At 33.8% G+C, this 27514-nt stretch overlaps 2 protein-coding genes and 1 long non-coding RNA gene across 8 annotated transcripts; 1 reads left to right on the top strand and 2 right to left on the bottom strand.

Annotated features, from left to right (window-relative positions):
* Positions 1-547: 547 nt before the first annotated feature.
* LOC107922268 (microtubule-associated tumor suppressor 1 homolog) lies at positions 548-12401 on the bottom strand. 5 transcript variants are annotated; one of them, XM_016852208.2, is made up of 5 exons: positions 12199-12401; positions 11607-11888; positions 11040-11258; positions 1966-2168; positions 548-794 (listed from the first exon to the last, which is right to left on the bottom strand). In XM_016852208.2, the coding sequence occupies exons 1-5, from the start codon at positions 12286-12288 to the stop codon at positions 713-715; spliced, it is 876 nt and encodes a 291-aa protein (XP_016707697.1). In that variant the 5' UTR covers positions 12289-12401; the 3' UTR covers positions 548-712. The 5 variants fall into 5 exon arrangements, with proteins under 5 accessions (XP_016707697.1, XP_016707699.1, XP_016707698.1 ...); XM_016852210.2 differs by having other exon boundaries at positions 11607-11858; positions 12199-12367; XM_016852209.2 differs by having other exon boundaries at positions 554-776.
* A 1451-nt stretch (positions 12402-13852) lies between these two features.
* On the bottom strand, positions 13853-16643 carry LOC107921174 (uncharacterized). The gene is made up of 2 exons (XR_001690960.2): positions 16320-16643; positions 13853-14288 (listed from the first exon to the last, which is right to left on the bottom strand). It is a non-coding gene; the product is annotated as an uncharacterized lncRNA (long non-coding RNA).
* Positions 16644-18452: 1809 nt separating this feature from the next.
* LOC107921090 (uncharacterized protein At2g29880-like) lies at positions 18453-27060 on the top strand. 2 transcript variants are annotated; one of them, XR_005909586.1, is made up of 6 exons: positions 18453-23047; positions 23367-23464; positions 25353-25449; positions 25540-25607; positions 25883-26254; positions 26330-27060. XR_005909586.1 is itself a non-coding variant. In XM_041087546.1 (6 exons), the coding sequence occupies exons 5-6, from the start codon at positions 25889-25891 to the stop codon at positions 26633-26635; spliced, it is 672 nt and encodes a 223-aa protein (XP_040943480.1). In that variant the 5' UTR covers positions 22328-23047; positions 23364-23464; positions 25353-25449; positions 25540-25607; positions 25883-25888; the 3' UTR covers positions 26636-27060. The 2 variants fall into 2 exon arrangements, 1 of the variants encoding a protein (XP_040943480.1); XM_041087546.1 differs by having other exon boundaries at positions 22328-23047; positions 23364-23464.
* The last annotated feature ends 454 nt before the right edge of the window (positions 27061-27514 follow it).

Below are 27514 nucleotides of genomic sequence, written 5' to 3' on the forward strand. Positions count from 1 at the left end.
AAATAATTTATAGAAATTGTTAGAAATTAATTAAAAACCATAAAATTTTATAAAAAATAATTTATTTGTATAAAATTTTATAAAAATTATTTTTCTCATTTTTGTTAAATTATTTTTCTAATATAACTTGCGCAAATTGAAAAATGAGAGGCAAAAATATAATAGAAAAATTGTTAATTTTGATTTTATGATATAAGTTGCTTTTTGGTTTAAAATACAAAAATAATAAATTATTCCTTTTATAGATTTTATAAAATTTTAAGTTTTTCATAATTTTTATTTTTTTATAATTCCAGAATGTATCTAGACAAGCGGGTATCGAGATTCAAATGAATCCAGATTCACTATGTACTTGTTTTAAAACTATTTTTATTTTTATTTTTGAATTGACGATGATCAGCAAATGGTGCTAACATGACGTATATTAACAACCACGTTAGCATTGTCATTAAACACTAACAATCAACATCAGTCAAAGGGCCTATTTAGTTAATTTTGTTAGTTTAAGAGTTCAATTAAGTGCAAAAAATTGAGAAGGGATATTTTTGAAAAAATTCGAGTGCTTATAATACCATTAAATCTATCAAATATACATTACTAAAACACAAATACCATCTCAAAAACTTTAAATATACATTTAAAGTAATCACCATTGTCCATCTATAACTTTCATCACAACAAATACCATCTCAAAAATTCGATCCCAATCTTCTTACCCTGTAACATCTCTTCCCTCTACAAAAGACGATTGAAGCCATTGTGGATAGTGGCGGAAGCTGAAGCAACGATCAAGGCTATTGAAGTTGCAAAAGATATGAGATTTAAAACAATGAAATGCTATTGGAGTTATTAAACAACTGAGTTCAAAGTCGTGTGAAAACTCATAGAAGATGCCATCAAATTTGAGGAGAGTTGCTGAAGAAGACAACATATTTGGTATTAGAGGTGTATTGTTTCACTTCTGTACTAAAGCTTGTATTGGCCTTTCCGGTTTGTACCACCACTTATGGCAATAAATACAATGTTTTTTTTTAATCATTTCTTAATGCCCTCTCTATCTCTACCAATATTTTCTTTTTGATAATTTTTATATTATCTATATCAACAATATTTTATTAGTTTTTAAAATTTTGGAAAAAGAAGTCTGATTCTAAACCACTTGATTGAAACAACCTTATGGACAACGCACTCCCAAATGAAGTATTACTTATAGAACAGCCAAACACCTCCCAAATAAAAAATAATACTAACTTTTTTTTAATTTATTAATCACAGGAGAAAATATTATAAAAGAAATGAAGATATATATAAGAGTTTAAAATTCTAAAATTCCAATAACAAAGACTTCTTATGCATTATTATACATTGATAAAGCCCAGCCGATCTCTACATGATGGAAGACTTTTTATGCAAAATTACCAACATTAAATTTAACAACTTTCACCACTAATGTTTTATATGGTAAGGGTAATACATCAACACTTCTTATGGGTGCTATAGTTAGTAAATTCCACTGCTCATGTAGTAAGAATAACAATATATGAGGTAGTATACACATGACCAAATTCAAAGACCATAACTGAAGAGAATTGGCAACATCACAGCACCACCAAAGTAACTCCTATATGATTACCCCTCCAAATAACACAATGGAGGCTCACTATCATACCGGCCAAGATTGGCCGACTTACAGTCTACCCACCAGCTATACACCCATGAAAAGGAAGATAACGCATGTGAAAACAAGAAAAGAGATCAAGCAAGATCAAAGAAGCGAGGTCAAGGACACGAAAGCTAAACTGCTATCACAAGATATGCCATAAGTAGCCATATAATGCATGAAGATAAGCAGAAAATAAAGTACAAACACAGACAAGTTGTGCTAGGGAATAAAATACAGCACATTTTGTCAAGTGAGAAAGAACACAGGGCATATCTTCAAATAGTAGTGGCAATTTAGCTTACTGTTCTTGTTCATGCTTCTTGTCATCGTCACTGATAATCTTCCCACATAAAGCATCATTCTGCACCTTGAGTACTTTATTTTCAATTCTTAATTTTGCATTCTCCTCTGCAAGCTGTGGTAAGTTACAATTAGGATTGGCATTCTTCCTCAATGATGCATTTTCATCTTTTAGCTTCTCGTTTTCAAGCCTCATTGGATCAGCCTAAAATGAAAACTACCCTGTTAAAAATCTATACAATCATATTTAAGCTCTAACATGTATGCATGTGAGCAATTGTTATACTTTTAGAATGAGATTACAATCATTTAAGCAAAAGTCTACAAGCAGAACCCATATGAAATCAATAATAAACTACCTTTAGCTTTTGGAGTCAACATTAATAATAATATGGATTTTTACATAACACCTGCATGCGTCTATAAAATTAATCAAAAGAGATAATAGAAATGTAGGAAAACTGTTGAGGGCACAAATCCACATAAAATACTAGTATAATTATGACAGGTCCCGGTCCAAGCTATGAATGAATTGATTATTCTGCTTAGGGTGAGAACAAAGCCACAATTGATTTTCTAGAAATCAGATTGCCTCTTTATTGCTTCTTTATATCCACGTTCATGACTTGGAGAATTAGGATAACAACTAAAACAAATAACTGCATGATCTTTTAAAATAAAAACAGAATATAAAATAAGTAATCCTATTCTTATGCAGCAAGCTGTTGACCACATGCTCACTAAGCAGACTTCATGGCTTTCATTGACTATACTTGGGATTGCTCTTGGGTACACGTAGAAAATGACGTGGCGCATCAAATTATTAGCAAGTTTTGGATAACTGGTTAGCAATTTATTCGTATTGGACAACATAAAATCCCTTCAGCATAACAATGCCTGCAAGTAAATAGAAATGTCGACTAACTTACGTAAATATTAGCAATTTATTTAGTTTAGGATAACTACCAACTTATTTTTGAATTGAACAATTTAAGATTCCTTCAGCACAACAATGAGATTGGTAGGGTGTTAAAAATTAAACAGAACATGACAGCGAGATTGAGTTCTACAATAGCAAAACTGAAACTGGTGGGGAATCATTCTCATTTGGACAGAGGAATGGTACCCCGACGTGGTGATAAAAAAAATATCACTAGGTCAATTAGATTAAAGTTTGTATATTGTGTATTTGTGTAAAACGCAATGTCCAAGGATTGAACCCAAGCCTAAAAAGTGTTTATCATTTTACCTATAGCTCAATTGTTCAGTGTAACAAAATCTAGAATTTATTAATGAAATCATATATATTCATTTCAATTTTTATGTATTTCTTGAACTACTATTTATAGCAAGATAAATTCGTATTTTTAATGTATTTATTTTTGCCTAATTATCGGATAAAATACTATTAAATTTGGATTTTTCTTATCAGGAATGAAATTAGTATGCTGAATTCAAACTCTTAAAAAAAGGGGGCTAAATTCGAACAAAAAGCAAAGAGGAGGGCTTGATTGAAAGATTGAAAACTCAAGATAACTAGATAAAAATTGAAGGGTTGAAAATTTTTTTAAAAAGTGGTTGAATAAAGATTTAATGATTTTTTATATTGTTACAATTCTATAATTAGTTTAAATTCTAGTTTAAATTTAATTTTTAAAATTTGAATTATTTAGTGATAATATTTAAAATTATTTAGTGAAAATATTTAGTATTATTTAGTGATAATATTTAGAAAAAATCTAGCTAAATTTTAGTACTAAAAATGTGTATAAATACCTAGTGACTACAGTCAATTGAACATACATTTTGCCTTTCACATATAATAAATCTCTATTTTTTTTCCGTCACCTTTCTATTATGCTGTTTCATTCTATTTTTTTTATTTACTTTCAATTTTTAGTTTAATTATCTTTCAAGGCTTTTTTCCTTCCCACTTTGCACAATTCCACAAATTTATTTTCAAAGCATGACTTTTTCCATGATTAATTAATTACCTTTCAGCTTTAGCCCAAAAATTGCTCCAATAAAACAATAGTGAGATACGAGCCAGCTCAAAAAACCTCTCAACATAGTATTTTCTATCTCTCCAGTATATGAGATAGTACAATTTCATCCCTTAAAGTTGATTCAGCTTCGTTTCAAAAAGTGTACGTTGGGTTGGAGTTGTTTGGCATACAGTTGGGAAGACGAATCGGCCGTGCTATGTTCAAATTCCAGTGAACAAATTGGTGTGTCTAGGTGGGAAAAGCCAGTTGGATTCCATCAAGGGAGATAGAGATTGGATTTAAACAACTCACTCGGTTGAGGCCGTTAATTCGAGTTGGATTTTTCAGATTGCAAGCCTATCAAAATCTTAAATTGCGAACACGTGTATCGTAGTTAGAAATTTGGCAAGAGTCAATTTCCAAGTCGTACCGGGATTGACTACATAAGGAAAAATTGGTGATTGGGACGTTTTTGGTTATTATAACTAGTTTATTGCTTGGAAGGGAAAATCTGTTTCAAAAATCAATTCAAGATTGGAGTACACCGAGGCTAAGGCTAAGCTTAAAAAATATTTTATTTATCCATTTATTTTATTTTCTTAAATTTATTTATTTTTTACATTTTAGAATATGTTTTATTTTTTTCGTATTTTCTTCTTTTATTATCTTAATCAATTTAAACCCCCCATTTTTATTTTTCTTTTCAACATTTCTACACAGGCCGTGGGTATAACTGTGACCGCAAAATCGATTCTGGTCACGAAAAAAGGCGAAATTAGATAGCCAACCCCTGTGGATTCGACCCTACTGCTCTATACTGCTAATTACTGTTATTTTGTAGTAGAAATTTATATTTGGTGGTTTTGACGCCCATCAAATTTTAGCGCCATTGTCAGGGACATTTAAAGATTCAGATAGAGGAAAAGGAAAACCCGAGCGGAGAAACTTGAATACGTTTCAATCCACCTATGATGAAGGAATTCAGAAAATGCTTCAAGATCAAAGAGCAAAGGTTGAAATCTTTCTATGAGAACTTTCAAGTGCTCGTAATTGAAGAATTAATTCTTAAGAAACCAAATGAATAATACTCAGGTCGTCAAGCTAATGACATTAAACAAAAGCGCTTTATGGGAGGCAACCCATATTTATCTTTATTTATTTAATTTAATTTTGAATTCTAGTTTAATTTGAGAATTAAATAAAATATTGTTTAATACATTTTCTCGCGTTATATTTCAGGTACACGAACTGCTAGAAGCAATAAAGTCTTTCAACGAAAACACGATCCGGTTACTGGAGAACAAGAGGAGCAACCACCTTCTACTTTAGATGAACGACTTCATCGCATTGAAGCTCACCTCGAAACAATGGAAGTCAACATCTCAAGCATCCTCAACATGCTACAAATTGATCATTCTATTCATTATTGTTTTAAAATTGCATATTGAGGGCAATGTGGGCTAAGTAGGGGAATTTTGGATCATGCCATACTTTCTTTTTGCATGTGTTTTGCTAAGAATAATTTTTTTAATTCATTTTGGAAATAAAACTCTAATTCTTATGTTTAGTTTACTTAAATAAGTGGGTGAATCATGAGTAACTATTGCTTGTTTGATCAATGAACATTTTGTAGAATTGAAAATGTGATGCTTTAGTCAATATTTCATGAAAATTGTTGGTTTTGTTGAACTTGTCTAATGAAAGTACCCGTTTAAATAAATAAATAAGTTTGCAAATAGCTTGGTTAAGGGTGAAGATTCGAAAATGTAACCAAGTTGAGTAACTGAGATAAGGTGTTTGGGTTGTCATCTCATTTCGTGTCAAAAGGTTTGTTGACGAGCCAAAACTTCTAACACTCTGCTAACCGAGCTGCCTTAAGAAAGGAGAAATAAATCGATTAGGGACATGTAAAATTGAGTAACAGGGATGAGGTGCTTGGGTTGTCATCTCGATTAGCGTCAAAAGGTTTGATTATGTCTCGAATTCGTTAAAAATAAAAAATTAAATAAAGAGAACGTGTCGGGTTGATTAACTACGGTGAGGTGCTTGAGTTGTCATCTCATTTCACGTCAAAAGACTTGACTATGTTTGAAAATAAATAAATAATTAATTAATTAAAACAATATATAAATGAAAGTATATATTGGGTAAGATCGTTTTGCATGTTTGATTAAAACCTAAATCTAGTGAAATAGTTGAATTTGACATACCGTTCGAGATTTTATAAAATGCTTATTGATTGAGTTTTAACAATTTTTTTTATTCATCTAACTGTTTGAAGTATGCTTGACTAGGAAAGGGGGTTTTGATTTTGAAAGGGATTGACGAATTATTTTTAGCGGATATCATGCTTGAGGACAAGTATCAGCTAAGTAAGGGGAATTTGATAGCAAGATAAATTCGTGTTTTTAATGTATTTATTTTTGGCTAATTATCGGATAAAATGCTATTAAATTTGAATTTTTCTTATCAGGAATGAAGTTGGAATGTTGAATTAAAACTCTTACAAAAAAAGAGACTAAATTGAAACAAAAAGCAAAGAGGAGGGCTTGATTGAAATATTGAAGATTCAAAGATGACTGGATAAAAATTGAAGGGTTGAAGATTTTTTTAAAAAGTGGTTGGATAAAGATTGAAAGATTTTTTATATTGTTACAATTCTGTAATTAGTTTAAATTTGACTTTTAAAATTTGAATTATTTAGTAATAATATTTAGGATTATTTAGTGATAATATTTAGAAAAAACCTAGCTAAATTTTAGCATTAAAAGTGTGTATAAATACCTAGTAGCTACAGTCAATTGAACACACATTTTACCTTTCGCATTTAATAAATTCTCTATTTTTTTCCCTTTCCTGGGTCACATTTATATTATGTTGTTTCATTCTTTTTTTTCTTTACTTTCAACTTTTGGTTTAATTATCTTCCGAGGCCCTTTCCCTTCCCACTTTGTACAATTCCACAAATCTATTTTCAAAGCATGACTTTTTCCATGATTAACTAAATCCCTTTTAGCTTTAGCTCGAAAATTGCTCCAATAAAACAATCGTGAGATACGAGCTCACTCAAAAAACCTCTCAACATAGTATTTTTATCTCTCCGGTGTATAGGATAGTACAAATTCGTCCCTTAAAGTTGATTCAGCTTCGGTTCAAAAATTTGCATGTTGGGTTGGAGTTGTTTAGGGTATAGTTGGGAAGACAAATCAGTAATGCTGTGTTCAAATTCCAGTGAACAAATTGGCATGTCTAGGTGGGAAAAGTCAGTTGGATTTTGTCAAGGGAGATAGAGATCAGATTTAAACAACCCACTCAATAAGACCGTTAATTCTAGTTGGGCTTTTCAGATCGTAAGGCTGTTGAAATCTTAAATTGCGAACACATGTATCGCATTTGGCAAGAGTCAATTTGTAGGTTGTACCGAGATTGACTACATAAGGAAAAGTTGGCGATCGGGGCGTTTTTGGTCGCTATAATCAACTTATTGCTTGGAAGGAAAAATCTATTCCAAGGACCGATTCAAGATTAGAGTACACCGAGGCTAAGGCTAAGCTTAAAAATATATTTTATTTATCCATTTATTTTATTTTCTTAAATTTATTTATTTTTTGCATTTTCGAATCTGTTTTATTTTTTTCGTATTTTCTTCTTCTATTATCTTAACCAATTTAAACTCCCCATTTTTATTTTTATTTTCAGCATTTCTACACATAGGTCGTGGGCACGACTGTGACCGCGACATCGATTCTGGTCACAAAAAAGGCAAAATTAGATAGCTAGTCCCTATGGATTCGACCCTATTGCTCTATACTGCTAATTACTGTTATTTTGTCATAGAAATTTATATTTGGTGCTTTCAACACCCATCAACTATATAATAATATATTTGCTTATTACATTAAAAAATAAAAAAAGAAATTACTAAAGTAAAAAATTAATCCAAATGAAAATTAAAAAAACAAAACATAAAAAGAAACAAAAGGAAGAATAGGCAAAATGTAAAACGGTAAAAACCAAAAAGATAAAGGGAACCAAACTGCCAAAATGATATATAACTCTAAGCCCAAACTTTATAGTTCCATTAACTGACAAAAATATTTTAAAATCTTTAACTCTTCAAGTCCACACTCATAATTACAAAATGCATCCTAGAACAAAAATATTAATATTAGTTTACAGGCTTTATTACAAGGCCATGAATTTTGTGGTTAATATAAAAGCTTTAGTTCACAGCCCAAAAGGAGAGGCTCTTTTTATCCAAACTGACATGACAAGATCCCAGGCGACAATACTCAAAACAATACAGTGACACAAAGTCTAACTCCTAGATAAGTGGAGACTAGAAGGAGATACAAACCCAGTTGAACTAGATCCCATTAGAAATATTGAACTAAGCCCAATTGCTTTAGGGATCCCATTAACTGTTCTTTTCTAACTTTGCCTTGATTTAAAGTTCCTCTATATCCTATTTCAAAGGCATCAGTTTATACTATTTTAGGAGAGATTGGACCTGTTAAGTGTAGATAAGGTAACTCTAAAATTCATAATTTTTTATCTATACAACTATACCTGTATAAACTTTTGGCTAAGGGTGTGGATGTTTTTGAGACATTCATATAAAAGCTTGCAAAATTTGCTATGACTTAGATAGATATCTAGTAGAATCATACCTACCTCTGAATGTTTGTAGAAAACTGAATGATTACAACTACTCTACTTTAAATCAAAAGCTTGGACCACCTCACTAAGTTGTGCAATCCAAGCTCGAGGACTCTGTTTCAGAACATATAAAGATTTTCGAAGATGACAAACTTTCCCTTTCTCCCCCTGAGCAACAAAACCAAGTGGTTGCTCTATATAGACTTCTTCATGAAGATCACTCTGTAACAAAGCATTCTTTATATCCAACTGATGTTAGGGCCAATCATATGGAGCTACCATGGAGATGAACAATTGAACAGAAGCTAGTTTAGCAATTGGAGAGAATGTTTGAATAGACAATTCCATAAGTTTAAGCATATCCTTCACCAACAAGTCGAGCCACGTATACATCCAGATTACTTACTGCAAATGCCCATTTACATCCGGTAGCTTTCTTATTTGTAAGCAAATTTACTGAATCCCAAGTATTATTATCCAGAGCCACCATTTCTTCTACCATAACATCATGTCAACCAGAATGAGACAAGGCTTCATTAATAGTTTTAGGAATTGTAACGGAATCTAATAATGCAATTAAAGAACTAGAAGAAGACAACGGACCATAGAAAACAAAAGATAAAATGGGATAGGTACATTGACGTTTACCTTTTCAAGGAGCAATAGGTAGATCAAGACTGGGATCTAGGTCATTCGTGATTGGATCTTCCGACGAAGGAACTGGTGGAGGACATGAGTTAAGAGGCTTTTGTCTTTGAGAATAGGCTTGAACAATAGGAGGTTGAGTAGATGTTTGATCTAGTACAAAAAACTACTGGTGGAGGCAAAAAATAGTGGCGAGATGACTGTTCACGCACCCCCATGCGTCAGTGCATGGTGGGGCATATGGCTTTTGGCGGCACGTTAGCCTCATATGCGAGACTTTTGTTGGCTATAAACAACAAATTGGCTGAAAAGACGCTACCACTCCTTATGCAAACAATGCACACCAACGATCATTGGAAAAGAAACCCACAAAAAAATTATTTTGAGATGGAAGCGACGAAACATGAACCAAAAAATTGATTCGAAAGGCTCTGATACCATGAAACAAATTTTAGAGAACTTAAAAGAAGAGAGAAACTGATGTTCTCTAAACTTGTATTTCATTCTATCAAGGATTACATATATATCTAGGATTAATAGTAAAATAAAAGAAAATCAAATAAAATAAATAAATCAAATCCAACCCCTAAAAATCTGCTATGTAATCTACATAATCGTTATAAGTTTGCCATCTAATTTTATACACAAATATTCTGTAACATAAAATAGTTTAAAAGAGGTCTCCTAATTAGCGACCATATAGAATCAAAAAGGGAGGAATCTAGTTGTAACCCAATTAAAAGATGTCTCCTGCATTAATCTCATCTTTGTAATTTGAATGGTAAGGGTTTTCCTAAAAGTTCTTATGCCCTAAAGCCAATTGGACTGATAAGGTCAATCCCATAATTCTTTATCCCCCCTAGCACCTAGGCTTGTCAGTAGCCTTATTGGGAAAGATTCATTTAAGGAACTAAGTTAAATTGAACAACTAGGACTAGAAGAATAAGAGTTCTTCAAGTAGGAGTTCCAAGCTAGTTGTGATTCCACCCAATCTTCCACTATAATTAGTGGTTGGCCCAGCGTTTCAATATTCAAGCAAATCCCAAGCATTTCTTTCGATCTCTAAAATACAAAGAACTGTATTTCAAGGTTGTTTTTTCTCTTTTTAAGAAAAACACCGTTTCCTCGAGGTTTTTCTTGTGCAATTTTAATCCCTAAGAAACCCTAAACCATTATGCCAAGTCTCATTGAGTTTCTCCAAATTAGCTTTTAGTCTTCTTAAGCCGAAACTCTTGGTTGAAAGCTCTTATTTGGCCAGAAGCAAACAGATAGTTACCTTTTGATTTAGATTAATAAATTTTCAAACTAGTAGAAATGAATAGTCGCCTTTACAAGGGTTTCAACAATCGTCTGCATAAATCAACATTAGAGGCGAAGCACTACGATTTGCTTGTGATCTTCGAGACACCATTCTGGAGACAAAGACATCTTCAAAGAAAGACAAACCAATTTGATTGATTGATTTCAAATTTGTTTTTAAGTTACACATACCACAAGTTGATCTTAACCTAACAATCTAAGTAGATGTTTTTAATTTAATTAACTTCCACTTTATAACTAATTTGTTCTTAAATTGTTTTGAGCATAACACCGAGAACATCCCCGTGATCCAAACTTGCAAAAAAAAAAATGTCATCGCTACATGGCTAGTACCCGAAGATAAGTACTACAAAAGCCAATATTAGTTCTCACTATTAAAACAGATAAGGAGTATAACCATTAATTTCTTCATGTGGAATGAAAAATAATTGGACATGTATACTGAGTATAGAGAAGAAGAGACTTACTAAAAGCCCTGAAAGTGTTAGCACAAGAACATTTTGCTTCTCATGCTCGCGCTTAAGCTGAAGAAGATCATTCCTCAACTGTTCAATCTCTTTTTCTTGATCTCTCAAAGTTTGATTCATTAAAGAATAATCCTTTAGTAAGGACGTATTCTCTTTCTTTAAAGAATCATTTTCGTCTTTAAGGTTCTCCACATTTGATTGCATTTCCATTTTGTGATTCTGCGTAGAAAGGAAAGACAAAATGTATTCGTGACTCAAACTAGAATATTCATCATTTCATTCAATTCAGTTAATGATCTTTTGCTTTTAAACCAACATTTTGAATTTCGCATGCTGCTATTTCAACCTGCCTATTTGAAATTTTAAATCAAAAAATGAAAGATGAACTTCTTTCAAATGGGAAGCAATTAAATTATTAGTAAGTTCATATTTCGCCTAATTCATATTTTATTTCACAATCAAAAACAAAAAAGGCAGAATAAATTGCATGAAAATTGATCCCTTTTCCTTTAGGTTGGACCCAAATTATTGCAAGAGAAATGAGATAAGATGAGAAGATAGACTCACCTTACATCTTTCCCGATATGCCTGATCGATTCTCTTTTTCCTTAGAGCTCGCTCTGATCCAGATACGCTTGATAGGTTCCTTTTCAAAATAGAATGATTATTAGTAAGTTCCTTTAGGCTTGGAGAATGATTACTGATCTGGTTTGGGACAACTCCACTGCTTATTCCAGGCTGATTATGGCTCTGAGCCCAGTCGGGGTACAGAAAAGATCCATCCCATGGTTGTAGCGACGGAGAAGCTGATCTCCAATTCTGGGAAAAAAAACCCTCAGACTTGATCACCTACGCAACCGAATTGAAATATAGCTTCAATTTACGTATTCTATTATAAATCACCCAGAGCCTCAAGAAAAGATCTAGGAAATCATGTGTCTGGTTGTATGAAAAAATAGAAAATTACTAAGTTAGCAGATCTATAACCAAAAAAAAACCCAGAGAAGGCGTGTAATAATTTGAGAATTTATGCGAAGGAAAAAAAAGATAAACAAGAGAGGAATAGAATAGAATTTCATCTGTTTATAGCAAGTCAAGGAACAAAGAATCGCTTAAAGAGAAAGAGAAAAACCATTGATTCTGACAAAGAAATGCTTACATCTTCATCAGCATCAGAGCAGCTTTCGCAGGGGAGCTTCTGAGAGGGATGAGGCTCCTCCCACGAAATTGTCTGAAAAATTTCTTCCATAGATTTGTTTTAGCAGCAGGAGAAGCATTCATCATCGCTAGTCCGCATATATATGACGAGATAATCGAAAATCAACAGAAAAGAATGTGCAACTACACTAAAGTCGATGGGCCCACCCTCGACGGTAACTATAGAAAGAGAGTCGCAAGGCGACAAACATGATCGCGCGATTTTGTCTAGTCGGACTGTTTTAAAAGATTTAGATTTTAAAAAGATTTTATGTTTTTTAATTTTAAAATTTTACTCATTAAATACTTGAATTTAACTCTCTAATATTTACATATTTTATCAATTTAATCTTAAATTTAAAAATTTAACCATATTAGTCCTTAATATTTATAAAATTTTTCATTTAATTTTAATTCTAAAAAAATAAAACAAATTAGCTCGAACATTTACAAAATTTGTTAATTTAATTCTAAAATATCTAAAGATTTTATTTTTGGATAAAAAATAAATCAGTCATTGGCAGCAGCAACAGCTAGAATGGTATTCGTAGTCGGCAGCTCCACCATTACCTCCTCTTCCTGCTTGCTTCTCAAAGAGCCCTTTGCTTTGAAACGCGGTTGTTACGCTCTTAGCTTCAACAACGGCAAACGATTATCCAAAAGGTTATTTTCTTGCAATGCCATTTATAATCCCCAGGTTCAATCAAACATGAAGGTCAACCCGAAACCCTTGACTACAGAGTCTTCTTCGAAGATACTTGAGGGAAAAATGTATTTGTCCCAACTTTTTATTTTATTTTTTTTGGAAGGTAATTGAGATTTAGTGGTGGTTTAGATTTCTCCTTGGCATGATATACCATTGCACTCGGGAGATGGTGTTTTAAACTTTATTGTGGAGATCCCCAAAGAGTCAAGTGCAACAATGGAGATTGCTATTGATGAGTCATACACTACCATTAAACAGGGATTTTGAGTGTCTGTAATTTTTTAATCACTTCAATGCTTTTTGGGCTATATTCAGCACTTTGTTTCGGCTTCCTGCTATTCCACTACTTGGTTTCAGTATTAGACCGACTAGCATTTATTATGAAAAAATCGTTGTGAAGAAATAGCCTTGCAAGTCTTGATGTTTTCGTTTTCTTTCAATCTTTAGTTGATGTTGTTGAGATTGGTGATACCCGGCTTCATTAGCCATGATTGAAAGTTACAAAATACTTTTTAAATATTTTTTCATTTTTTAAACTCTAGGAATTAGAACTAACAAACTTTATAAACAAGGGCTAAAATTATTGAATTATTGATTTTAGGATCAAATTGATAAAACGAGGGCTAAAATTATTGAATTTTTAGTTCAAGACCAAATTGATAAAATGTGTAAACATTGGAGGACTTAATTTGTTATTAGACCAATAAAAAAAGGATCATGTCAGCTTCAAGGTAAGTATTTAACGGGTGACTAAAATTTTAAAACATTGGTAATGAAGTTGGGTGACCAAATTAAAACCTACCCAGAAGTTGAGTGACCACCCAGCTACTTTACCCTTTATTTTTACTAGCCGAGTATCTTTGAACTCAACCTGCATTACATGCAACAAACAAATACCTATGCAAGTTAGTTTATCTCAAACTGCGATATTTAAAAACTTTCAGCGCCATTGCCAATTACAAGCTTAAAGCCACATGGAGGTTTGAAAATTCTAAGGATGATAACCCCCGACAAGTAGTAATGACAATGCAGGGTTCATATCGTTCATATACGTACCCTGTGCTATTATAACATTACACTATAGATTTCTCTTAGACTTGAAAGGATTAAACATTGTACATGTGAGCACAAAAGGCTTTAAACAAAAACAAATATATAAATGAGCAAAGCATAGCACACAAGACCAAAATTCAATTCTTGGTTGGTTCTCACTTCTCTAGCCAAAAAAAAACCAATGGGTGCTTCAGCCTTCTCCTGGGTAGAAAATGGCTTTAGTCCTATAGAAGCCACACTTTCATAAAGGATTGGGGCGGTCCAACAAAATAAGCATGAATTCATCAATTAGGCTGACAATAGTGGACATAAGGATTTAGTAATAAGTAAAGATAAATTGGTAAATATCCAACTCTTTGCACAAAACTAAGCAGTATATCCACCCTAGCAAGTTGCAATGAGACATGTCACTAACTCAGCAAATCACTAGACTTTCAAAGAGTCAATGTGATGAAATAACCTGCAATGCCCTCAGAGGTCAAAACTCAATGATTCTACCAATTCATCAATGGTGATGCTATGGAATTTTATTGAAGACCTTTCTACATCCACTACTACTACCGCCACCAATAGTCTATAAGGCCACAGATGATAATTAGCAATGGGAATGGAAATGGGAATGGCGGCAGCAACAACAACAGCAAGAAGAAGAAGAAGAAGAAGAAGAAGATGATGATGAAGAAGAAGAAGACAAAGAAGAAGCGCCAAAACCAATGATGACTAGCAGTAAGGATGGAGGTCAACAACAATGCCATAGCAAACTCTAAGCACACAAAAGCATACATCATAAGGCAGTGCAAAAAAATGAGCAAATAATCTCAGGGCAAGTGAGACCAGACTTAAAACAACTAAAAAAATATGTAAAGACTACTGAGAAAGTAAACAACTTAAATGGAAGATTTAAATTCAAAGGAAACATAATAGACTAGGATTTCATCAGTATCATAATTTAATGACAGCTAAGCTTGTGGTTTTCAAAACTATTAGTCTAAGTCTTCACAAATTAAATGAAACATAAAAAACAAAAGAACTACCATATCAACAACTTCCATCAACAAGCATATTCTAGAGCTTCTCGAATTCATTAAGCATATACTTCACAAGTGGTATCCTGATACAATTGACTAGCTAGGTTCAAACTTCAAATGACCCTAAGTGATTCACTAAGGATTAGCATATGGGATACTTTAAGTACTATCGGATAACAAACACATAGAGGTTAAACAAGAAAAAGTTCACAAGAATTTGTCAAATTAACTAAATGTTTAATGCTCCCAAAACATCAATTTGAGAAGAGGAAGATTCATACATTACAAATAGGATATATCAGAGATATTGACCAAATTCATAGATTAATGAAGCTACAAACCATCACGATGTGAAACAATATTACTAATCATACAAACCATATAGTCACTAAAGAACAAAATCAGCAGCCTAAAAATTCTCATGTAGGAAAACTGGTAATTACTTGATTATGAATTAAATTAAGGGGAAAACGAGTATGATCAGGATGCAAATCATGTCTAAAGAAAGCAATAATGGCATGACGAAGTCTAAATGATTAATAAAGCCCTCAGATCTCATAGCTATGCTTGGCCATTGTAGTATTAACAAACTGATTCTCATAAAGAGAATTTACAAATCATCAGCCCTGTCGATAAGAAGATAGATAGATTATAGACAGAAATTATAGACATACATATAAGTGTGTGTATGGATAGAGAGAGGGAGAAAGAGAGAGGAAACAAATCAGGGACTTATGATGATGATGATGATGATAATGATGACAACGGACGATGATAGTAAACCCACTAAATGAAAACCAGAAATACTACTCTCTTTCAATGAGTTTTCCATCATTGGGAGAAAACCACAAGCAAGTATGCCAAACATAAAATCAATAAAAAAATGCGGGTTCCTCATCAGTACATAAGGGAGACAATTGAAATAGTAGGAACACACTGTTAACACGCCAAAAGAATCAAATCAAACGATATTACAGTGTCTATTGCTAACTGCCAACATTCTCACATAAATAAAGTTGAAATCTTGTTACTGCAAATTCTTTAATAACATACTTTAGAACACACAAAAAAAAAACACCTTGGGTGGGTAAGATAAGCATAGTAGGCTGCATGTGCATCAAGATTACAGGCTATGTTTCAAAGAAAGAAACAAAAAACTGTTCAAAGTCCAGTGCATGCATCATCATTGTTTATCAGTCAAAAAATTATTTATGAACAAATGCAAAAAATGGCTATTTTGCAAAAAGTGATGAAAAGAAATTAGAAGCCCTCATATCTCATAGCTTTTGAACAAACCATCAACGGATTTCTGTGCTAATGGCAGTCCCTCCAGAGCCTTTACCACCATTGGGTGTGTGTGTGAGGTGGAAAGAGGGGGTGGTGATGGTCACAGTGATGGAAATGGTGCAGAGGAATTGATACGGAGAGCCGAATGTCAGGGTTTGTAAGGAAGTCAAGGCTGAAATACTGGACTCCATAGATTTGAGGGTGAAATATCTGGTTGTACCTTAAATTTGGGTTGAGCTTACGGGGTGGGTTACCTGTCAGGCCCATGAGTAAGGCCTTAATGTTATCTTTCTAGATAGGCTAAAATATGTTGTTAGTCCCTATACTTTGACGAAATTAGAGATTAGTCTCCATACTTAAAAGATTAAAAATTAAGTCCTCCTACTTTTTTTATTTAAAATCTCAATCCAATAATTAACATGTTAGTATTTTTTTGTCATTTTTTTTAATTTGGAATATTAATAAGGCTACCTTCGTATAGCGTTGTATATGATTGACAAAAAATAAATATGTCAAGTTTACAAGTTCTAACAAAACTATCAACGATGATTACAATTGGACTAGAATTTTTCAATTGAAAAAGTAGGAGGATCAAATTTTTAAATTTTAAATTATAAGAACTAAATCTCAAATTTTATAGAAGTAAAGGGACTAATAGCATGTTTTAACCTTTTAGATAGTTGTGCACGACGATATTATTATTTAGCTAATATATTTTTGTTTATGATAAATTTTAAATAATATAAAACACTAATTACTTTTGTTGTAAAAAAGTATTTTTTTACTTCAATTTTTTAATAATTTAACTTGTTTAAACAAAATAAAAAACTTTTTCAAATTTTAAAGAACCCTAAAGTCTGTCGTTTGGCACGATCTTCTTAGTCTGCTGTCTGGCACGTTTTTCTTCTCTTTTTCTTTTGTTTTGACAGGGTCTGGTGACGGTTTTGTCTTCTTTTGCTGCTCTGATTGTTTGGTGTTGTGCTCTATAATAGAAGATGAGTTGGCAAATCTGAGGCTAGTGGATGATGAGGAAGAAGCAATCCAAGAGGATGTAGCGGTTGTGGAAAACTTCTCTCAATTTTGTCTTGTGGGGCGTTGTTTAACAGACAGCGTGCTTCACTTCCCTTCGTTAAGGAATACTATGGCGGATCTTTGGCACCCTATTGGAGGGATTTGTATTATTGATATAGGGGAAAAGCGGTATTTTTTCCAATTTTTTCATGAAGTCGACATTGCTAGGGTGATTGTGGGAACGCCATGGTTTTTTAATAACCACTTGCTTATACTGAAGAGAATTTCATATGGTGACAATCCGGCAGTATTGGAATTAAACTTCACTGAATTTTAGGTTCAAGTCCGTGAGTTACCCCCAGGACTGATGTCTGAATCGATGGCTGTGCAGTTAGGTAATTTCAGTGGAAAATTTATTGAGTATGATTTTAATACTCCACTATTGGGGCAAAAGTCATATATGTGCATTCGGGTCTACTTAGATGTAAATGCCCCGTTGAAACGAAAAAAGAAAATTCAAATTGGGAAGGCTATGACTGCTTATGCTCGTTTTAAATATGAGAAGCTAAGCTTATTTTGCTTTATTTGTGGAAAACTAGGGCATAGGGAGAGTTATTGTCCTTTCAGATTAAGAATTGAGCCATTGAAAATTGTGTTTGGCTGGGATTTGTCTTTAAGAGCGGTGGTGAGGCATAGGGCTACTGAAATGAGTAAATGGTTACGTACAACTGATGGGTCTCAATGCTTTACTGAAACACTACAGAATGCTGCTGGCGGATAAAAAAATTAGCGTAATTGGGGGAAAGATGGTTCAATCAACACTGGGTTAGGGAAGGGGCCCATGGACATAGTTTTGGAGGAGGAAAATGATCCCATTGCTACAGTGGAAGGTAAGAAAAGACAGAGGGTGGTGGAGGGACCGATCAATTATTTGGGCCCAAAAGTTGGATCAGGTTCTATGGATTTATCGGCTAGCTTTGGGGAACAGAGCAGCCGGGCTCAATGAAAATACTTAGTTGGAATGTTCGTGGTTTGGAGAGATCACGAACAGTAATGAGGCTCAAAAATAAATTTAGGGCCATTAATCCCCGAATTTTATTCCTCATGAAAACAAAATTAAGTTAAAAAACGATGGAACGGGTCAGGATGAAGTGTGGTTTTGCGAATGGAATTGACATTGGGGCGATGGGCACTAGGGGTGGATTATCCTTGGGTTGGAATGAGAATTCATTGATCACGCTCAAGAGCTTCTCTTCGTTCCATATTGATGTTGATGTTCACGATAATGAAGGTGGTGGATGTTGGAGGTTAACAAGGTTTTATGAGATTCTGGATGAAAGGTGTAGAAACGACTCATGGAATCTACTCAGGCAGTTAAACTATGATCAATCAATTCTGTGGGTGGTTCTGGGAGATTTTAACGAAATTACTAAGTCTTTTGAGAAGAAGGAAGGTCAGCTTCGATCAGAACGTCAGATGAAAGAATTTTGTATGGCTTTAGAGGATTGCAGTCTCAATGATTTCGGTTATATTGGTCGATGGTTCACATGGGAAAGAGGTCGGTTCGTTGCTACAAACATACGAGAGCGGCTGGATCGTGGAGTTGCTACGCTGGATTGGATGAGTCTTTTTCCAAGATATCAGCTTGAACACTTGAGTCACTCTTTTTTCGACCATTGTCCTATCCTTATTGATACCATAGGGACAGGAAGGTATGATCGGAGTAACCAAGTAAAGACCTTTCGGTTTGAGGCCAAATGGTGTTTGGAGAATTCTTTTGAGGAGATGGTTAGAAGATGGTGGAAGGACATACCTGATGGTGTTTTAAGTAAGATTGAGAGGATGGGATACCACATGCAACAGTGGAGTAAGTCCAGGGCTAAAGAGGAGAAAAGGAATCGGGTGGAACTAGAAGAAATGTTAAATAATCTTTATAATCAGGATCCTTCTGATGAAATACTAGTGGATATTATGGAGGCTCAATTAGGGCTTAACATGGAAGCTGATAAAGAAGAACTATTTTGGGAGCAATGAGCCCGAGTGAATTGGTTGAAGAATGGAGATCGAAATACCAGTTACTTCCATAAGGTTGCGGTGCAACGTCACTTGCGGAATAGGATCACTGAGTTAGAAGATGAGAATGACAGACGAACTACCTCGACTACTGAGTTTATAAAGATAGCATCAGATTATTTTGGGAAACTTTTCATAGCTTCAGATGTAGGATCGGATGAACATTTATTTGGGTTATTTGAAAAACGTATTACTGATAGTATGAATGATAAATTGCTACAACAATTTACCGAGGAGGATATTACCAATGCAGTTCAGTCGATGGCCACTTTGAAATCCCCAGGGGTTGATGGGTTTCCAGTAATTTTCTTTCAAAAGTATTGGCATATTCTTGGGTTAGAAGTTTCTTGTTTTTGTTTATCTATCTTGAATGGGCGATCTGAAGTGGGGAATATTAATAAAATGCGAATTATTTTGATTCCTAAAGTGGATAAACCAAAGCATATGGGTTAGTTTAGACCTATAAGCCTATGCAATGTCATTTACAAAATTGTAGCGAAAGTCCTGGTTACCCGTATGAGTGATATCCTGGGTATTTGTATCAATGAAGCTCAAGGAGCTTTTATTCTAGGTAGACTTATTTCAGACAACGTATTGATTGCTTATAAGGTTCTCCATTCCCTCAAAATGAAGAAAAAAGGTAAAAGGGGTAATTTTGCACTTAAGCTTGATATGAGTAAGGCTTATGATCGAGTTGAATGGGATTTCTTAGCAGGAATGATGAAGCATCTTGGTTTTCATATTGATTGGATTGTGCGTATTATGAGATGTGTCTGTTCTGTCTCCTATTCTGTCAGTCTTAATGGAGCTATTGGTGAATGGTTTTCACCCTCAAGAGGGTTACGGCAAGGAGACCCTCTCAATCCCTACTTGTTTTTAATTTGTGCTGAGGGTTTTTTTACGCTTATTCAGGAAGCTAAGCAAAAGGGTCAGATGGTGGGAGCACCTATTGGTAGGGAGCGGTTGACCATTAATCATTTGTTCTTTGCAGATTACTGCATCCTTTTTGGAGATGCGTCGAGTAATGGAGCAGGGGTTGTCCATGATGTCATTCGGGAATATGAGACCATATCAGGCCAACGGGTGAATTTTGATAAGTCTCTTATTTATTTTGGTGCAAATGTAGACTCAAACATCAAGGTAGATATTGTTAACTTGTTAGGTGTTCGGGAGGCCTTGAACCCAAAAAAATATTTAGGCCTCCCTATGATGATAGGCTAGAGGAAAACATGGGCGTTTGCTAACTTTGTGGATCGATTCAAGAAACGTATTGAAGGATGGAGTTTGCGCTACCTGTCTATGGGGGAAAGGAGGTTTTTATTAAATCGGTTTTACAAGCTACACCAATTTATGCTATGCAATATTTCCTTATGCCGAAATCGCTATGTCGAAAGCTTGAAGGCATTATGAACAGATTTTGGTGGACAAACAACAAGTCATTGAAGGGCATTCACTAGAGTAATTGGGAACCGTTATTCAAGCCAAAGTGCCTTGGGGGGTTAGGTTTTAAAAATATGTTCCTTTTTAATAAAGCCTTATTAGCGAAACAGGTTTGGCGTATCTTAGATTAACCTCATTGTTTGCTAGCTAGAGCTTTTAAAGCCTGGTATTTTCCTAAGTCTGATGTTTTATCAGCGAAAATTGGAGCTTACCTATCATTTACCTGGAGAAGTATTTGCAGTGCTCGTGAGGTGATCGGATAAGGGGTTTTGTGGCAGGTTGGCAAGGGAGACCACATTAACATCTGGAACGATCCTTGGCTACCTGGTAGAGAGAACAACCATATTCCAACACAGGAGATTAGACCTTCATGGTCTAATGTTAATCAATTAATTATAACAGGAACGTGTACCTGGAATTGAGAGCTGATTCATAAGATAGTTGATGAGAGTACAGCGGATCGAATACTTGCTATTCCTATATCTGAAAGTAGACCGGAGGATAGGTTGGTCTGGAAACATAAGGGTTCTGGGGAGTATACGGTCAAAAGTGGGTATCGGGTACTGATTGCAGATCACTTACGGGTTACTAATTACATGCCCCATATTGACATGGTTTACACAGATTTTTACAATGCTTTATGGTTATTAAGTATTCCAGAAAAAAAATAAAATACATATTTGGAGACTAGTTAATAATCTGGTGCCGCATTTCGGTAATTTGGTGAGGAGGACTTTGTGTGTGGAAGCATCTTGTCCGCTGTGCAAGAATGAGCTGGAAGATTCTGATCACCTGATGTGGTCTTGTGATACTCTGCAACAGGTATGGGCGTCGCTACCAATAAAGATCCCATCTTTCGAAGAGTCGATGCGTAACAAGCTTCGCTTTGCTAATATGTTTTCTGCAGCAGACGACCAACAAAAAAGATTCATTGTAATATCCATGTGGAGCCTTTGGTTTCATAGAAATAAACTGGTTCATGAAGGAGTTAAATTTTTTATGCAGGCGGTGTTAGGGTTTATTCGGGGTTGTGAACAAGATATTTACCGTTGTCACATGCTACTCTATCCTACTCCTAGAGCTATGGTTAAAGGGATCTGGAGACCCCCAGACCAGGGAGTTATCAAATTAAATTTTGACGCATCTTTTGTAAAAAAGGAGAAGACCGCTACAACAGCAGTTCTTGCCAGAAATGCTACAGGTGAAATTATAGGAGCAGAAACTTATCTTTTTAAAGATATCGCTGACGCGTTCGTGGTTGAAGCAAGGGCTTGTGAAAGGGCATTAATTTTTGCGAGCAAGATGTGCCTTCGACGATTGATTGTGGAAGGCGATTCTTTGACAGTTATAAAAAAACATTCAAAAGAAAGAGAAAGATAAATCAGTGCTTAAACTGATTACTCATCACATCTACAACCTGGGTATGTGCTTTGAAGCGGTATCTTACCTTGCTGTCCCCCGAGTGGCTAATGAGGCAGCTCACACACTGGCGATGGAGGGTAGGAAACGAAAGGTCTGAGGGAGTTGGGTTCATGGAGTGCCTGATTCGAAATGGCGGTATTGAAGGATTGTTCAGCTTGGTTCCAGAGGAGCTGAGTTCATTTACTTTGGAAATGGAAGACGATCATCCAAAGTTTTTTCTCTCATGGTACATGGTTCGGAATTCAAAGGGTAATGAGAGTTTGGCTGATATTGGGGCTGGAGTTCTGCTGGTTTTGGCTCAAGGTTTTCTTTTTCTACTTTTTAGTTTTGAAAATTTTTACAGCTTGTTTGGTTCGATGTAATGGGTTTACCATTACGCACCGAATCGGTGAGCCTCACATATTCCAGCGTTTGGTTCGCTGTAATGCCCATTACGCGCCGAATCGGTTACGTACGTATTCCTCCTTATTCACCGATTTTTATTCCCTGCCCTTTGTTCAGTTTAGCTCCCGTTTAGCATTCTCCCAATTCCTATGCCCTGTTTTACCCTCATCTTTCCAAGCCGAAATCCACCTCCAGAACTCTCCCTCCCAACATCAAACAGAATCTGCCAAGTAAATGACCTCCACCGCTCCCGTTTCACTTTCATTTGATTGTTTTGTCGAACCAAACACACCCTTCTGTTCTTCAAATGCAGTGAGTAGGGAAGTCCAAAAACAGACTTCTGTTCTTCAAATCCCAACAAGTATCTCCAAAGAAACCCTCAAGAAAACCTTTCCAATTCAAGCAAGGTAAACATTATCTGCCCTAACATTTTTTTGTCACGTGTTTTCCCTTTTACGTCTATGATGAGAGATTCAACATTTCTTGAAATTGAATCATGCATTCACCTTTAAAATGAGGTTTTAGTAAGACTTGATTCATCAAATTAGTTGAATCTCTGTTTATAATCGTTAAAAATTGGCATCTAAGGTTTCTGAAAACTAGGGCTTAAACTAGTTGAATTGATTCATGAATCCCAATTTTCGTGAAATAAAACTTTAATTCATTTGATAAAGAATTAGAAGTTGTAATGGCTTGATTCTTGATCATTTTTTTCAATTTCAGCAGACAAATCAGAAAATCCGAGAGTCGGGGAAAATACAGTTAAAAGCGTATAGAAAAGAGACAAAGAGAGCTCTTCGTCTTCTTCTTCTTCCCAATGCTGTGTAAGATGCTTTTAATTGTAAAATCATACCCTTTAATTGGTTAAGTTTTGTTTCAGTTCATTGCTGGTTTGTTTCCGAATTGTTGACCTTTTCTTTTCATTTCAATTTCTGTTTCTTTCTGGGATTTATGTTAGTGCTTTCTTTTCTATGTACTTTCATTTTCTTCCTTATATCTACTAGTGATTCAACTTGTAGGTGATTTTGGCTCTTTTATATATAAATTGTCAATAGCAGTTTTAGAATCATTATTTTTTTATTTAAGATGCTTTCTCATTCTTAAGGATAGGGTAGTTATTTATAACATTGATATGAATCGAAATTGTATGATAACTTATTTTAGCTTGTCTTGGCTTGGAATACCCTGAAAGTTGAAAAGAGGTAAGTTTGCATCAATCAGAGGGTTTTTAGGACATTCTATTTATGTCAAGTAACCTTCTTCTATGTTAAATTGTGTGAGTGCTTTGATATAAGCATATATCCGACATGGTTTTAGTGTGTAAAATGGACTACTAGATTGGTAAACAAGCATTAGCTGCATACCATTAACATGGAAATGCTTCCTGAAGTATGTCTGCCTCAAGTGCCTAGGTTGCCTTTTGGTAACTGCGCTGTTTTATATGATATGTTGTAATTAAGATGGTTCTGTGTTTGCTACAAGAATGATGTTGTCTATGTAATCATCTGTGTTCATCCTATCAGCATGTGGAGTTTGGTTAAATGTTGCATCTGTGTTCATCCTATCATACTACTCTGCTTTTTTGTGAGTGTATCACTAGAATTTTGGTTAAATGACTTACAAAGCACTTACCTGATGTGATTCTAAATTTTTTTTTCTGGTTTAAAAAACAATCCCTGCAAAGACTGAAATTTTTTGCTTATGGGATTCTTGAGAGTATTGATGTTCCAGTTAATTGATGTTCAATGTGAACTTTTGTAGGTATTGGACGTTTGAATACGGATATATGTCAATTTTTTTATTAATACGGATGTGTGTGTGTGTGTGTGTGTGTGTGTGTGTCTGTACAAATGCATGGTTGGACTGAGATAAAATAAAATCATGGAAATAAAACTTATTGAAATGAAAAATGCATTTCTCGGGAAACAGTAAAACATGTTAATAGTACAGGAAATCCAGTTTAAGGTACTGGTGTGAATAAAAGCATGAATTATTCCTTTAAAATCCAGTTTTCGGTTGGAAGCATGAATTTTGTTTCGTCTCTGCATTTTTTAAATTTCGGTTTTAAATCATTAGTAACTAGTTTAAGTTAGACTATATAAATCGATAATGATTGAAATACATCAAAATAATCGATAATGATTGAAATACATCAAAATACATCAAAATGAAATTAAAATATTAAAATTTATATAAATCGATAATGATTGAAATACATCAAAATAATCTAAAAATATTGTTATTGAAGGTATCCTAGATTTAAAACTGAAATGAGTGGCAGTATGGTATTGCCAAGAAAACTCTTTGTTGGAAGTTAAATGTTATGTAGGCTTCATAGACTTGTATTGGGAATACAATATTTCACCAATTCATTAAATCATATCTCTAAAATCCTGAAATCTATCGGTAGATTATATTAATATGTTAGTTTAAGTACAGTAAAATGTAATTGCCAGTGAAGTTGATAATTTATGAATAATAAACTTTATTCTTAATAAATATTGGTAAATTTATTCATAATTAATATGTTTTTTTGTTATGATCCATATCACAATGTTTCTACCTTATTTATTACAAGTATAATTATATGTGGTATCGATTATCAAATAGTATTAATTTTAGATGATTGATAAAGAAATGAATTTCTTGTTGCAAAGATAGTTTTAATTTCTATTTTGTTCTTTGTAATGATTCTAAATTTGTATTGTTCAGTTTTTTTTGATAGTGTGTTATTGCTTCCTCTTCTTTTTTGGATTGTTTGACTGCTTCCTCCACTCACAGTTGAGCGTCTTCTTTTCACGCAATCACTGTAAGTTCCTTGGCAATTAAATTATTTAAGTTTACTGTACTGTTATTGAAATTATGATTGGAGAAATGTGACCCTTTTAAATAAATGCAGTGAGTAGAGAGATCAATCCCAAGTATCTCTAAATAAACCCTCAAGAAAAGCTTTCCAATTCAATCAAGGTAAAATTGTCTGTCCTAACATTCTTTCAACATGTTTTCCCTTTTATGTTATTTTATGTATATAGTTTGTGAAACTTTGGTGGTGTTTTTGTGTTTATTGTATTGTACTAAACTTGTTGAATTATAATTTGATTTCTTTTCATTCATCATGTGTTATAATTTTATTCTTTATGAGTTTTTTATTCATGATATTGAACTCAATTTTAATTTTATAAAGTGTTCACATTATGATTCATGATATTAAAGTTAATTTTAATTTGTTTTTTTTTCTTAAGATAATTATGTCAGGTGTTCCAGAATCAATTGTTCCTTCACAATCATCTCGAGGAACCAAAAGGAAATGGGTTCCAGAAGAAGATGCAGCACTGGTTTCCTGCATGGTGGACTTGCACAATATTGGGACATTTAACGCTGATACGGGGTTCAAAGCCGGTTACTTAAACGAGTTAGAAAAAATGTTAGAGAAGGCTTTACCTAATGCGATGTTGAAGGCAAGACCTAATATCGAGTCAAGGATTAGGTTACTGAAAAGAGATTGGTCAATAGTGTATGACATGCTTAATGGCCAAAACAATAGCGGTTTTGGTTGGGACGACCATAGGCAGGTCATTGTTGCTGAAGATGCGGTCTGGGACTCTTATTTAAAGGTAAGAATGAGTTCAACTCTTTATTATCCTATTCTTACCAAACTTATAACTAATATGATTTCCTCGTTTTTGTAGAGTCATAAAGAAGCCGGTCAGTTCAAACATCGTAGTTTCCCTTACTACGACCAACTTACTGCCATATACGCAAAAGATCGAGCGACTGGGAAAGACGCTCAAACAGCCGCTCAAACAGCCGCTGACGTTCTTGAAGAAATAAATGCTGAGGATGTACCTTCTGCAGATATTAATGAAGACAGAAACGAATACTATGATTGCGATGCTAATGTCTCTTTCGATGACATGGATGTTTCTGCCACGGAGCCGCAAACAGACAAAAACCAAGGGGTTCCTCATCTTCAAAGAGGAAAAAAAGAATTCTGATACAACTGGTCATTTTTCTTCTTCAGTTAATGATGCTGCCACTTTATTGGCTGAAAACATGCGGGCAATTGGCGAACAAATCAGTAGGAGTATTGCCTCCGATGTGGTAGTTCACCAGGGCATCCAACAGAAAGCGGCAAATTTATATCCAACCTTATGTGAAATAGAAGGTTTAACTATGGATGAACGGTTTCAAGCATTGAGTAAAATTCCGAATCATCCAACTCAAATGGTAGTTTTCTTTAGTTTACCTTCTGATGTACGGTTGGAATGGGTTAGAAGATTTCTTGCTGACCATTAAAATTTATGGTTTTGTTGATGACATTTTCGTAACTTTTTCTGTTTGTAATATTTGGGATGGTATGTCATATACAATGTTCTAACTTTTTGATGTGGCAAAACTGTATAACATATAGATTGTGACAGAATTTCATGAATCTCATTTAACCTTTTGTTAATATTCATTGTTATTATGTTTATGCAAAATATAATTCTAAAGTTATTTATTACTGCTAATAATTTTTTATTGTAGAATATTTAAATTATTTGTTCCACAAATGATATTTTAGCACATTAAATATGTATTGCAGTTTAATAATAATAAAGTAGATTATAAATTATATTTAATAATAATTATTTAAATTATATTTTATAGTATTATATATTATGATTTTAGTAAATTCATATAAGAATAAGAATTTTATTAAATTATATATTTTATTAAATTATATTTAATAATAATTATTTTAAATTATATTTTAGTATTATATATTATGATTTTATTAGTAAATTCATATAAGAATATTTATTAACAATTTTATTAAATTATATATTTTATTAAATTATATTTTATAACAATTATGTTAAATTATATTTTAG

This window comes from Gossypium hirsutum, chromosome D01 (assembly GCF_007990345.1).
Source record: "Gossypium hirsutum isolate 1008001.06 chromosome D01, Gossypium_hirsutum_v2.1, whole genome shotgun sequence".
NCBI classification, from domain to species: domain Eukaryota; kingdom Viridiplantae; phylum Streptophyta; class Magnoliopsida; order Malvales; family Malvaceae; genus Gossypium; species Gossypium hirsutum.

Coding starts and splice junctions, on each gene's coding strand:
- LOC107922268 (XM_016852208.2), bottom strand. CDS start 12,288: ATGGAAGAAATTTTTCAGACAATTTCGTGGGAGGAGCCTCATCCCTCT. Junction 11,889..12,198: donor GCTCTGATGCTGATGAAGAT/GTAAGCATTTCT, acceptor TCGGTTGCGTAG/GTGATCAAGTCTGAGGGTTT. Junction 11,259..11,606: donor CATATCGGGAAAGATGTAAG/GTGAGTCTATCT, acceptor CTTTCTACGCAG/AATCACAAAATGGAAATGCA.
- LOC107921090 (XM_041087546.1), top strand. CDS start 25,889: ATGTCAGGTGTTCCAGAATCAATTGTTCCTTCACAATCATCTCGAGGA. Junction 26,255..26,329: donor TCTGGGACTCTTATTTAAAG/GTAAGAATGAGT, acceptor TCGTTTTTGTAG/AGTCATAAAGAAGCCGGTCA.